Genomic DNA, 14,941 nt, shown 5'->3' with positions numbered 1-14,941 from the left:
GTGTTTTTTTAACTGAGAGTATTTTACAAACAAAAATGAATAGTTCGGTTTATTATTGGTGATTAAATGAGTTGGGATTATTATTGGCCAATAACAGTGACTTAAGATTATTTAAATCCAATTTTCCTATAAGTTATATCTTTCTGTTTTAGATACCCATTTACATTATATGGTTTTCCTTTTGTAGGTAAATCAACCAACTACCAAAAGTTGTTTCTATGCAAGGCCTCCATTTCTTTATTCATAGCTTAAAGCCAATTATAACACTCTTATCTTAAATGGAGGTTATATTTGAATATATTAAACCTTTTCGAGACCATACTTGACTTTCCTTTCTATTATAAGATCTTGAAGTTTTTTTTTTTTTTTTTTTTGAAAAAATTAGCATTTTAGTGTATCTACAACCTAACTAGCAGTTTTAGTAGCGACTTGCGGTTGCTGATCATTATCAGTGGAGTTATTCTGAACACCATCTTCATGAACTTTAGTTTCATCAAAGAGATTAAAGTAATTTAAATTGTTTATGAAGTTAACAATTTTTGAGTCAGATTCACATCAAGCTTTATTATCCTTAAGGAAAAACAATTTTCATAAAACCATACATCTCTAGAAAAATAATTTGTTTTTTAATCAATCCTCCATAGTTTATATCTCTTGTGTTGATTTGAGTAACCTAGAAAAACACATGTTTCAGCATGACTCGCAAATTTATTAGAATTCTCCAAGACATTACTAAAACAAAGACAAGCAAAGTTACGAAGCCATAGACTAGATCATAAGGAGCTCTGATATCATATCAAAGTTATCAAGATTTTTATTTAATAAAAAAAGATAAATTGTTTACAACAACCCAAATAGAAATAAGAACATAGATGAAATTTCAAGAACTGTATGCTTGTGTTTCTGTTTCTTTGTGATGATCAAACCCAGCAGCGGACAACCCTTTATCTACGCAACTAAATCAACATCTTAGAAAGAAGTCAAATGGACAAATATGGAAGCTAGAACCCGCGACACCTGTGATTGAGACGTGACATTTCAATAGTTAGACCACGTTTAATTCCAATATATCTTTAGGGGCTCGAAGCATAAGGCTCTTAGAGCAATTTTAACTAGTGAATTAGAATAAGAAATTAGGTCATGCTTTACTTCATATTTTAGTAAGGCTCCAAGCGGTAGTCGGCGTAAGGTATAGATGGTGGATTGGTGGGTGGAGTCTGGTTAGTTTTCACTAACGAACAAAAGGGGATATGTTGGTCTAGGAAAATAAGAAATATTGTTGGAAAACTAGAAATTTGACTTTGGATTTAAGCGCCATGTGAGGGTATGTTGTTGGTGGCGTGTGTGTGATATTTCGACATGAGAGTTATCTTGTTTCTGCACGTCTAATTGGCGGTGCTCAGGTTGTTAAAAGAGACATTTAGTGGAAGGAATTCTAGTGGCTAGGGTTCTCAAGTTCGCAGCGTACCAAAATTAACCCGTGTGAAGTTTATGTATAGTGTGAATAATAACATACATATATGAGGTGTATATAGAGTATATCAGGTCAAAAAGTGAACAACAAAGGAAGATAAAACTTACAGTAAAAATTTAGTTGTTGCTTCCAACAGGCTTAATGGTAAAGATGGTTTGAATCATAGTTAGAGCAAATACGATGATTCCAGCAAGTAGAGCAATGATATTCCACGGACTATTAAAGTAAGTGCGCTTCAACCAGGCTATATTTTTTGGCCAGTAACTACCACAGTACATCTTCAATGTTTTCCATTGATCTTTATAAAAGAAATCTATGTATGTAACATTTTTGCATATGTTGTTGATCATATTAGCAACTTCTTCATTTGATCCCAGATAGTTTACAAGGACTCTCGAGCCTACCAATGTGGCAACATCTTCTTGTGTATTCACCAACATATCCATGGCAATAATATAAGATGTAATATGATTACGAGTTTGATATGACTGCTCGTAGGCAATGAGATTCCTTATAACCATTTCAGTGGAATCGCCAACACGCAATGATGGCATTCCTAGAGTAGGCTTACTCAAAGACCCAAACAAACATGGTAACCTATTTAATTTCACGTTCATTCCCATCACCCATGTCGGATTTCGATTAATTGTGAACTTGATCCCTGCCCTATCTAGATCTATAGCAGAAGGGATCATTGAGATTAATGAATGTGTATCACACGATGTAACATTATCTTCTGGCATGTAACATTGATGTAGAAGGCTAAGAATATGACGAGTATTATTAGTGGAAATATTATCTGTATTTATAGGTGCTTCAAAGAGGTTGTAGTAAGATAGAATTGGATAGAAAAGTTCTACAAGGGAGGTGTTAGGCTTATATTTCAATATAGTGCACTGAAATATTTCATGAAGAATAAAGAAAGGGATTTGGTTTTCTAGCAATACCAAATCTTGAGCTACATTTTGGTCTAGTGTAGTGTTTCCAACTAATTCATTAGATCCCGAAAACTCGAGGCCGTATTGGATGTATCCAAGTATGAAACAAGCATCCATGACCATCATTTCGGCAATTTCAGCATCATCATAAGTCTTCGTCCAAATATAACACGCCTTGATTTGTTCCATTGAAGCGTACACCTTCTGCATACACGATTTCAATATTTCCTCTCTTGGGACAGGGATAAGACCCAATAGATTAGTCAGATAACTTACTTTCTGCCCTTCAAATGCTTGAACATTCTTATCTTCTCTGTGCAGAGGTCCAATAGAGACCACCCGAGGGTTGAAAGAACTTGGGCTCAGATCTCGTAGTACACCAGGTACCATGTAAATGGGCGGTGAAGACCGGTTTCTATGCTTGTCTTCATGTTCTTTTACACGATTAAGAAGATGTAGGACACTCTTTTGGGTTATGTCTATGTTTCCAAGCTCCAAATCGCCGTTTTCCATGGTAAATGTTCTTGCCTCCCCAATTATGGTAGAGTACTAAAGGGTAAGAGAGTATGTAAGATCTAGCTATATTATAATTTTTTCATTTCATTACCATGCATCACATTACTTCAGAATGAGTTATCATATGAAAAGGCCAAATATCCTATTCCTTTCTTAAAAATATAAATTATTCTGATTCCTATCTTCTAGCTCAACATTTGTGTATGTAAAAATGGGTAGTATTTGCTATTTGGGTTTTATGGCTGAATTTATTTGAACTTAGAACTTTAAAGCTAAAAAGATATTTAAGTTATAACTTGCCGCAACTTTGACGGCTTATACGTTCCTAATTAGATGACTTGTACATTATCATGAAAATTTAGTTTTAAATGAAATTTGTATCGAATTGTAGATAGATACAAGTATGTCGCGGTATATTCAGAGTTAATACAAATGATATTTTAAAAGTTATAGGAAAAAATAATAAAACAATGTTAATGTGACACGTGGTGTAATTTGATTGGATAAAAAAATTAATTAAAAACAAGAGAAATAAATTGTGATGAGTGTGCGTGTATGCAGGGGCGGACCTAGGTGGGCGGACGCACCAATTGAAAAGAAAATTTAAGTGTATTTTATAGGCAAAAATCCCGACCGCACCCGTTAAAATGTTGGTTAAAATCCACGTTCGCACTTCCAGTAAATAATTTCTGATCCGCCGCTGCGTGTATGCAACCTGGAGCCATAAAAACAGGTTTTAAGTGTATGTGTGGAATAAATTGGGCCTGGTTTTCTACCGGTTTGTTTAGGGCCCAAATTGCTAGTTCATTTTTTGGAGTTGGATTTTCTTGATTCTTGGGAGTTGGGATTTACCGATCTTACAAGAGTGTAGTCTGGGTTCCAATTTTATGATGGACATTCGTGTAACTTTAGTAACACAGATTAAGTGGATGTATGATTTTCTCATTCTAAAAAAATGTTTCTTGGGGATTTGTATTATCTAAAATCCCGTTATTTAAAAGTTCAATATTTGCTACTACTACTTGTAATAGTTAGTTAAATTTATCTATTTTGCCAAGTGTTGTGTCCCCTTTACCCAAAAAATTAAAACAAGTTTATGTCCCGGTTAAGGGATATTGGATTTAAATAACATCAATTTTCACCATTTGGCTGATAACACTCTCAACTTAGAGTTAATTACATAGTTAGTCCTTATGGTTTGCACAAAATGACATACTTAGGTACTAATAGTTTAAAATCAACTTCTAGGGTATTAACTTTTCATTTTGTAACGTTTAGAGGTATTAACTTCTAGGGTATTAACATACTTAGTCCCTGTGGTTTGCGCAAAATAACATATTTAGGTACTAATAGAATGTGATTTTAAACATACAAATAACGTTAATACCTCCAAACGTTACAAAATGAAAAGTTAATACCCTAGAATGTGATTTTAAACTATTAGTACCTAAGTATGTTACTTTGTGCAAACCACAGGGACTAACTATGTAATTAACTCCTCAACTTATGAATTGTACCACGACACTCCCAACTTTGAACTTATTTTCCTCTACCATTTGGCTGACATGACACTTTTTTTTGTTGGCGTGGCATTTGACACGGCACTTTTTGCTGACGTGGTAGCTGACATGGTTTTTTTTTTTTTTTTTTATATAACGTGCCACTTGTTTAGTGACGTGGAACCTGGCGTCAGCTAACTAGATTATGATTCAGTTAGTTTGAGACTGGTAGAGGAAAATAAGTTGGAAGTGGTGTGGTACAATTCGTAAGTTGGAAGTGTTATCGACCAAATGGTGAAAATTGAGGTTATTTGAAGAGTTAATTACATAGTTAGTCCCTGTGGTTTGCACAAATTAACATACTTAGGTACTAATAGTTTAAAATCACATTCTAGGGTATTAACTTTTCATTTTGTAACGTTTGGAGGTATTAACGTTATTTGTAGGTTTAAAATCACATTCCATTAGTACCTAAGTATGTTATTTTGTGCAAACCACAGGGACTAACTATGTTAATACCCTAGAAGTTAATACCTCCAAGCATTATAAAATGAAAAGTTAATATCCTATAATGTGATTTTAAACTATTAGTATTTAAGTATGTTATTTTATGCAAACCACAGAGACTAACTATGTAATTAACTCTTATTTGAATCAAACATCCCTTTTAGTTAAACTTGAAAATCGACCAAATGGTGAAAATTGAGGTTATTTAAATCAAACATCCCTTTTAGTTAAACTTGAAACAATCTATTTTGACCAATTACCAAACCATGCAATCGATATTCTCTATATTCTTAGGCAGACGTTTGGATACAATCTTTAAGTAATAATAAGAAATATTAAACTGTAGGATATTTTTTAGGCAAACTTTCGGATGTGGTATATATATAATTTTTGGGTCATTATTGGTGATTACTTTTAACATATTGGATTGTTTTGGTTTTGGTTTTGGGTTCCAAATAATTTATCAATGGGTTAATATGCGTTGAACTGATGAAGGGAAAACCAAGGCTCCTAATGGGTTTTTCAAAAAAAAAAAGCTTCTTTGTTCTTGACTTCTTTCTAATGGTGTGGAAGAATTTTGTTTTTCGTACTTTAATTTTTATACTCTGCTCTGTGTATGATCTGTTTTTATGATCAATCGTGTGTTGATATATGCAGTTGACGCATACAAAGTTGTTTAATTTGGCTTCACAAGTGTTGCTTACGATATCCTCCATTTTTTTAAACCGCCATTTCGAACGGTACACAATTTTGTTAAAACTCACCCAATTTTTTTGAACGACAAATTTGGATCACTGACGGACCATTAGAGTATCATCATGCCACCAGATCATATCCATTTCTACTAGGCATAATGTCTATACACCAATTCAGAAGGAAACCCAATAAATATGGAAAAAAAAACCTCTAGGAATCGAACCTAGAACCTATTGGTCCCAAAGACTTGACCCACTCCCAAGATCAGTGGCGAAGATTGACGTTTATACCCAAAAATTTCTATACGAAAACTACATATATAACACTACTGAGCGAAAAGTTCGGGGGGGGGGGGGGGGCTTCAAAGCTACGCCAATGGCCAAGATGCCACTAGGCTATAAAGCCATGACACGTTATGATCATTTTTAAAAGATCATTTTGACACTTTATCCCGCTTGACCCAACCTGCCCATTTTTAGTATACTTCTGCAATGAAAGCTACTCGCCGAAAAACGAATATATAGTATACTTCTACAATGAAAGCTAGTCACCGATAAATGAATATATATAACATTTTAAGACCATGGTTTCGTTGTTAACTGGTATCGACTATCGACTTCATCCAAGAATTAAGGGATTCATACTTGGACCAACTTATAAAGATCAATAAATTGTTCCTATACGATGCCCGATTGATCTGAAGAAGTAAGCGAACTCAAATAGGTCTTATTCACAAGTAAACGAGTCGAAGTTTTCACCTAAGACTAAAACATGTACTCATCTTAAGTCTACAAAAGATCCAAAAACACACTTGAACAATTCTCATATATGATAGACATCATGCAATTGAACTAAAGATACTTATCGCAAACTAACGAACGAAATCATATCATATGTTATCAGAATATTTCTACACCAGTAGATACATTTTTTCTACTGTCTTATATCCTCCTACCTATATCAAACTGGCTACACTATTTTACTAGATTATATATAAAAAAAGACAATAATTCCATTTTAAACCCTTCCAACAGGTGAAAGAGGTGGAAACGAAGCAAAACGTACTGAATTCGGGTCGTTTGTCACTCGTTTGGCAACATACGTTGTGGATTCTTGATGCTGAGACGATTTTCTGCATTCCACAACTGATATACAAATGGCGAACGCTTGTAACGGTGACACAGATGAATTATATTCAACAGAGAAAATCCCTTCTTTAATTGGACAAAGGTTGAAGAAATGTTGATTGTTCATCACATCCCCCTGTTGAAAGAATATTCCAGGTACATTAGAATCCCCTTAGCGACAATAACGAGTACGGGGTTAAAATTGGTCGTGTTCGAGGGTTGGCAATCGAACGCGATATGAACCCGAAAATCGTGTCAGACACATGAACCGAACATGACACGAGTTTTCACAGGTTGACACAAACACAACCTGTTAAACCCGAAAACTTAAATTTTAATACTCGAAAACTACAAAATTTACAACTAAAGACATTTTTATATTAGAGTAAACTGCCATTTTGGTCCGTGAGGTTTGGTCACTTTTGCCACTTTAGTCCAAAATTCAATTCTTTTGCATCTGGGTCCCTGTGGTTTCAGTTTTATTGCCATTTTGGTCTAAAAATGAAATCAGGTCATATTTATCTTATAAAATCCTGCAATTTTGTCCTTTTCCTCAGGGGCAAATCAGGTCATATTTGTCTTATAAAATCTGGTATTTATTTATAAAAAAGAAATGACCATTTTGCTCCTACGGAAAATGACAAAATAGCAGGATTTTATAAGACAAATATGACCTGATTTCATTTTTGGACCAAAATGGCAATAAAACTGAAACCACTGGGACCCAGATGCAAAAGATTTCAGTTTTGGACTAAAGTGTCAAAAGTGACCAAACCACAGGGACCAAAATGGCAGTTTACTCTTTATATTAAGATAATTAAGTTTAAACTATAAATTGGAATTCATTTCTCTTTTAATCTTAAAAAGTTGGCATAAATAATCAAGTCGTTGAAGTTATGACACACCAACATTTTTAAAAGAAATTATAAAAATAAACAAGTTAAACTGGTCAACCAGAACATGACCCGTTTGGCTAAATGTGTTCGTGGATAAACCCAAACCCACGAATTTCATATTGTGTCAAAAATTCACACCCCTAATACCGAGTGTAGGCAAATCGTTGAATCATTGTATTATAAAATGAGTGCCAAACACAAACAATTAGATGTACCTGAAAGAAAAGCTCAAACTGGCCGTTGGGTGAGTTTGATCTTCCGCTAGACTGCACCTGATTTGTTAACGTTCTCAACCTGCAGCCCAAATCCCAACCGCCACAGTCACATATACCTCCAGATCGCCATCTGTCAGTTAACGGCGAAGGTTTACCGTTACTTGCCACACCATGATTTCCGCCAGGTAGAATCACCGTTGTGCTAAACCGTTCCTGATCCTCTTCATTCTCCACATTTCTTGAAAACTTCACAACAATTGCTGCATGTTCATCATACGGGTTCACACGAAACAAAGAGAACTCCCTAGTGTCAGAATTATAAATCGAACGATTGGTAACCGTCATTTGAGCCGTTACATTCGGGGCATAACCATGTCCTTTGTCTTTTCTGCTATTAGATAACCAGTTCTTTTTCTTGATTTCATCAACGGTGAAGAACGTATAGATCCAATGGCTGCTGTTATCTTTCCCGGAAGAACTTAAATCCCGCACAGTGGCTGCAAGTACGTTGTTATTGTTTTCGATTGCAAACGTGAACAGAGGCCGGCCGTTCTTTACAACTGACTGAAAAAGCGCTTGTCTTGTTGATGTCGGTTCACATGTGTCGTTTCTTGGATCCAATTTTGAAATTGCTTTCACTTTTGAATCTTCTTCCATACATTGTCGGGAATTTGTTGCCTTTAGATGGAAGAGTGGCTCAAATATCCGTCTTAATGGACTTGACTGAGAACGTGTAGAGACACGTGTATTGTTATTATCAGTAGTTGTTCTTTGAGAAACGGGCGATTCGGTTCTTTTCGTATTGCCAAAACCAAATCGCCGAATTGGAGACATATTTCTCAGTTTACTAGCAGTAACATTACCCGTATTAAGATCCGATTTTTTCGAAGAAAAAGGCGGTCTTTTTACTTCAAAGGTGTTGCTTTTTTGGTACGAACGGCTTTTTACATCCGTTTCACTGTTTACGTGAGATACCATAGGCGAACAAACGATTGTTTTTCGCCTTTCGATCTCATCAACATCCCGTGTTCTATGAAACGGATCTTCGATCTTCATCTTTCCTTTCGAAGACACTGCACTGCTCGTATAATTTCCCGTATCAGACGAAGATGCGTTAAAATAAGATTGTAAGGTTACCCTGGGAGGTCTTTGATCAGAATAAGAATATCTTTGACCTACGGTTGACTGGGGAGTTGACCTTGCGGTTAAAGTTAACGGGGAAGAATAACTGCTAGACGGTGAACATTTATAAACATGCTGATATTGCCATTTTTGCAACTTCCCCCAATCCATTACGCCAAAATTCAACGCTTTATCTGAGGTATCTTTTCTTGTTTCGAGATAACTCGGCAAATTCGACATATGCCGAACTATCTCATCTCTATTTCCAACTTCCGTTTGATTTGAAGGTGATGCTGCTGTCTGTAGTCGCGCCTTCACCTCTTGATAATGAAAATCAGTATACGACAGACGACGGTTCTCCAATTCAAATTTGCTTCTCAACGTTTGACCATGTTTTGACCGTGCTGAGATTGGGTCGCCCATTTTGTGTAATTTAATGTCGACAAAACTACAAATTGAAGCCGATTTTAATCGAGTTGAATCCGCCAAATCAACACAAACCTACATATCAATCAACCAAAAAACAAATAAAGTAATGAATTATTTTCCCAAAAAAATGTTTTTTTTTTTTTTTTTTTTTCTGGCTGCTTTAAGTTGAAGTAAAAATCCACAATATTCATGTGAATCATATTGTTTGTTAAACTAGACAAAATTGACATGATAATCAACCACCTATAGGTAGCATTTCACATGATCATATTGTTTGACTATCACTTATTCACTTGCTTAGAAATTAAGATAAAAGTAAAAATAGACTTAAAATTAAGAGTTAATTACTGTCTTCATCCCTGTGGTTTGTCAAAAATCACTATTTCAGTCCATTAGTTTAAAAATTGCGATTTCAGTCCTTGTGGTTTCACTTTTGTAACCATTTCAGTCCCTGTACTTACAGATTAAATGGACTGAAATGGTTACGAAAGTGAAACCATAGGGACTGAAATGGTTACGAAAGTGAAATCACAGGGACTGAAATCACAGTTTTTAAACTAATGGACTGAAATAGTGATTTTTGACAAACCACAGGGACGAAAACAGTAATTAACTCTAAAATTAACATCTAAATCAGTTTAAGAAGTTTAACCCTATTGGAAACATGACAGATTACATTTATGCACTAGACATACACAGTTGACACTTGACAGTACAACTGTACAAGTAAAAACAAGCTTCAAGTGAGCTGTATTTGATTGGTGGTTCTAGATCTGCTAAACAGAGACAAACTGGAGTATATAGACAAGGAAGAAACTGAAAGTGTGAACTGATGGACCTACAGTTTTTGACATTGAGAAAAAAATTAAAAAAAAAACTGCAGAATGTCACATGAAACAAGATTCCCTGAATAGTAAAATAACAGTTCAAATTATTTTGAATATTTGAAACTCTGATAGGTACAAAGGAAACAGTACAAGTTTACAGATTAAAATACATAAATAAAAATGTAAATAAATAAATAAAGACTCAGGGGCCTGACCACATTCTCTTATCTTTTTGAGTTTTGCCCTTTTTAATTTGTAAAAATATTAAAAAATATTGTGTAAGTAGAAACAATCTTGGATTCAAGATATGATTCAAAGGCAACAATGATTAATGATTACTTTCAAATACCAAAGCCTAAAAGCATTTCCTAACAAGAAATAAAAAATCATTAAGTGTGTTAATTTACCAATTACAGTTGAAAATAAATAAGTATATTCAAGATTTCTCACATACCCACCAAGAATATCACTTCAATACAACTAAACTCCTCAAGAATCATTAAACAAAGTAGCTAAATAGCATTTATTCACATAGGGACATTTCATCGAACACTTACCGGACGTGAAAATAAGAAAGTATCTCTAACATTTCTCACAAACCCATCAAGAATATCACTTCAAAACAACTAAACACAACAAGAATCATCAAACAAAGTAACTAAACAGCATTTACTCAGTGAGGCATTTCGTCGAACACTTACCGGGGGGTGAAAATGCCGATGGGTTCTTCGAAGAAGAAGAATGTGTATCGATCGGCGCACCAAGAAACACTAAGTTTAGCACTGCAACTGAAGGTTTTTGGACAGAAAACTCGAAGAACACTGATAAAGATTTGACTTTTTATAAAAACCCAACGGTCCCAAGAAAGAATTCAGTAAAAAGTGCCAAAGTGGTGTGATTGTGTGTGTGAAAGGAGGTGAGAGTAATTTAAGGGGGTGAATTCACTTTGAACTCTTGCAGTAATGTCAGAGAGAGAGAGAGAGAGAGAGAAGACGCGTGAATTGGACGGTTGAGATTAGAGTTACAAGATATACATTATTTCTGCTTACACAAAATCAGTGATTATATTACTTTTATTGAACTTTATTTTTGTTTTCTATAAACAATAATGGTAAATATAAGCTTTAATAAACATGGTAACATGCGTGTGGGGCAAAATTTTTACACAATTTCATGCATGTGTTAAATTATATGTATTCAAGAAGTTATTTACTAAAATTAATTTATAGGCATTGGTACAATTTCATGCATGTGTGTTAAATTATATGTATTCAATGAGTTATTTAGTATAGGGTTATTAGATTTTAATAATTCAAAGTTTCACCAGTTGGCCGATAATAATCTCAAGTTTAAAAATTCTCTCTAGTAATTCCAACTTTTAAGATTTTGGCCCTCATCGGTCCTTTTCTAACTGGGTTATAATCCAGTTAGTTTTTGCTGACTTGGACGCTGACATGCCACACAACTTTATTATTTACTGGCGTGGACAATGATTTGGCACTCTCATCACTACCTCACCTCTACCTCACCATCAGCCACCACCAATACCGCCATCTACACCGCCCGCCACCACTGTCGTCTCCACCAACACTATCGTCATTTTCACCCACCACCACTACCATCTCCACCACCACCACTTACCACCGCCATCTCCATCTGTGTGTGAAGATGACTAGAGAAGATGACCAGACGTTCACCGGAGGCTGCTATCTACCACAAGCTGCCCAACAAGCACTAGAGGCTGTTACTCAACACAGGTCGCCGAAGAAGATGATCGGACGTTCGCGAAGATGACCGGAGAAGATGATTGGACATTTGTTGATGCATTTTTGTGTGTCTGTTACTAGTCTTGTATGTAATTTCGTATTTTGTACGGTCTTTATTATTTATCGAGTCTGTATTCGCAGTCGACCAAGTCGGATATCCTCTTATCCGCTTGTGTCTGACTTGTTTGTCTCTCTTTATTTGTATTGGTCGTAAAACAATGCTTGTCGCATACTAAGGGTAATTCTGTCAATATTGTAAGTGATGTTTGTGCCTTGTCTGTTTGCTGTCTGTTTACAGCAAACAGATGACAATTTGCAGACCTTGGCGAAACAGGCCTGTTTCGTCAAAGAGATGTCGACGAAACACAGTTGTTGTCTTTGTTTGTGTTTCGTCAAGGTAGTCAACGAATCAAATGTGATTCGTTGACTGTTGGGCTTGTTACTGGGCTAACTTCTGTTTCGTCGGCCCATGTTCAGTTTCGTCAAGCATAACAGCCCATCTGCTATATAAGGCACAGATATGTTCACAGTTTAGTTTAGAGATGAGAGTTTACCCTTGAAGCTTGTAAGAACTGTGTTTGTATCAGTTACCAGATCTCATCCAGTTAATCAAACGATTGTGTTTCTTTGGTTAACCTTGTGTTTGTCTTGTTCTATGTTTGATTGGCTAAGTTAAGTGGATTCCGCACACTTAACTTTGTTTGCTATAAACAAGGATTCGGTAGTAAAAATCGATCCTCCGATTTAGGGACCTACAAGTGGTATCAGAGCGTTGGCTCTTATCCTTGTTTAAAATCAAACATAGTTTGGTATTTGAAAGTGTTGTGTGTTTTTCTCTGAAAATTGTTCTTAAAAAAAATTATTATCATTTTCTGGAAAAAGGTTATCATAAACTGTTGACTGTCTTGGTGACTTTGCTAAAATTTTAGTGAAAACCTTGCTTGTTTGTGTGTCTTTCATACTTACAAGTTGGTTTTTGTTGAAATTAGTAGTTAAAGTTGGTTTTTGGAAATTGTCAGTTCATCCGGTTGTATTGTGTTCTTCACATCTTCATAATATCTTCAAGTGTTCTTATTAAAAGTGACTTTTTAATCTAAAAGATAAGGTAGCTTGTATTTTGAAAGTGTTTGACCAACCTCTTTTATCCACCATACTTCTAAGTTGGTGGAATAGCAGGTTTGAAAATCGTGGGAATTGACAGCTTGGGTATAACCTTTTCACCAACTTTTACCAACCTCTGACAACCTCTTTTTGACGAATCAGACCTCAACGAAACACAAAGTCAACGAAACAGAAAGCATCTCGCCAAAGGTCTCTTTGACGAAACTGAAAAGTGTTTCGCCAAAGATCCCTTCGACGAATCAAATCTAATTCGCCAAAGGTCCCTTCGACGAATTAAAGTCTGTTTCGCCAAAGGTCCCTTTGACGAATCACATATCTGTTTCCTCAAACTTCTTTGAAGAAACAGGATCTGTCTCGTCGACTGTTGTTTCGTCAAGAGCTATTTCATTTTCGTCAAGAAAGTTGAAAGTTTTCAACAGAAGGTTTGCAAGTTCATCATAACAGTGTGTTTTCAAGTGTTTGTTCAGGTTTCTTATTAGTAATTCATCACAATGAGTTGTACAAGTCCTTGGGACTGGAGTATGGATCCACAACCCGGTCAAGATCAAACTTCCGCAGCAACATGGGCGAAAAGTATGTTTCTACAACCAGCAATCAGTGCCAGTCAATGGGCATTGGTATCCAATCAAAGTCAGAGTATTCAAAATCTTCTGATTAGTGAAAGTGAAACGGGCAGCAACAATCGTCCACCAAAGTTGAACCATATGAATGATTTTCCATCATGGAAAAGCCGCTTTCACACATATGTGCAAGGGCAAAGTACCGAGCTTTGGACGTGTTTCATCAATGCATTCAACACCAATCTTGAAGTTGCAGCATCCACTTCAGCGGGTTATGCTAACATGCTCGAAGATGACAAGAAAGCTTATGATTTGGAGAAAAAGGCTTTTGCTACACTTACACAAGCACTCAACAAAGATATCTATCATCAGTTCTCCTACTGTAAAGACACGAAAACATTGTGGGATGCCTTGGTTGCGAGAGGAGAAGGCAATGCAGCTACTCGAAAGTCTCGTCATGATCTGTTGAAGAAAGAATTTGAATCTTTCAGTTTTTGGAAAATGAAACCCTTAATGATATGACTACACGTTTTTATCATTTGATTAGTGAAATGTGTGCTTATGGGGTTTTGGCTACTCAACAGGATATGGTGAACAGGTTTGCTGATGCTTTACCTCCAAAGTGGAGTTCTTTTATTGAGTTGTTGAAGCATACGGGTACTCTAGACACAGCTAACATCTATGAGTTCATCCAGAAGCTGGAACATAAAAATGATGAAGAAATCAGGAAAGCTAAGCGAGTTCCAGCACCTCAGAATACAGAAATGTATCTTCCAGGCTTCGATGCCTTGGCCAGGTCTAATGCAGCTCAGCAACCAAAACTACAAACTGCATTTGTGTCCAACACAAGTTCCTTTCCGTTTCCTCAATCAACTACTGCCCCGGCTTTCGATCCAAGGGCTTATATTCCAACACCTCAACCTCCACCTCAAGTCAATCCGGCACAACCACAATTTGACCCAAGGTCTTACATTCCGGTTCCATCACAACCACAGTCACAACCACAACAACAAGCTCATTATGCCAACAATCCCCCACCCCACAACCCTAACACGATCAGAGTCGATACTTCAAACCTCTCACAATTTAGCATTGAAGTAGCAAAGGAGCATATGGAAATCATTAATACAATGGTCAGTGCTTATTGTGGGTTGGTGGCAGGTCAAATTGGAAACATCAATATGACCAATGAAGATTATCAACAGATCGACAAGGATGAAATGGAGTTGATGGATATCAAGTGGGCT

General features: G+C 35.9%; 2 protein-coding genes across 3 annotated transcripts; both read right to left on the bottom strand.

Annotated features, from left to right (window-relative positions):
- Positions 1-1,590: 1,590 nt before the first annotated feature.
- LOC110936898 (UPF0481 protein At3g47200) lies at positions 1,591-2,955 on the bottom strand. Its single transcript, XM_022179308.2, has one exon. The coding sequence runs from the start codon at positions 2,923-2,925 to the stop codon at positions 1,591-1,593; it is 1,335 nt and encodes a 444-aa protein (XP_022035000.1). The 5' UTR covers positions 2,926-2,955.
- Positions 2,956-6,476: 3,521 nt separating this feature from the next.
- Positions 6,477-11,248, bottom strand: LOC110868449. 2 transcript variants are annotated; one of them, XM_035977055.1, is made up of 4 exons: positions 10,948-11,248; positions 10,804-10,872; positions 7,869-9,491; positions 6,477-6,893 (listed from the first exon to the last, which is right to left on the bottom strand). In XM_035977055.1, exons 3-4 carry the CDS (start codon positions 9,411-9,413, stop codon positions 6,648-6,650), a joined length of 1,791 nt encoding a protein of 596 aa, XP_035832948.1. In that variant the 5' UTR covers positions 9,414-9,491; positions 10,804-10,872; positions 10,948-11,248; the 3' UTR covers positions 6,477-6,647. The 2 variants fall into 2 exon arrangements, with proteins under 2 accessions (XP_035832948.1, XP_021973297.1); XM_022117605.2 differs by lacking the exon at positions 10,804-10,872 and having other exon boundaries at positions 10,948-11,247.
- Between the last annotated feature and the right edge of the window lie 3,693 nt (positions 11,249-14,941).

The sequence above is a fragment of the Helianthus annuus genome, chromosome 1 (assembly GCF_002127325.2).
Source record: "Helianthus annuus cultivar XRQ/B chromosome 1, HanXRQr2.0-SUNRISE, whole genome shotgun sequence".
In the NCBI taxonomy this organism is placed as follows: Eukaryota; Viridiplantae; Streptophyta; class Magnoliopsida; order Asterales; family Asteraceae; genus Helianthus; species Helianthus annuus.
This window is presented reverse-complemented; position numbering and strand designations above follow the sequence as displayed.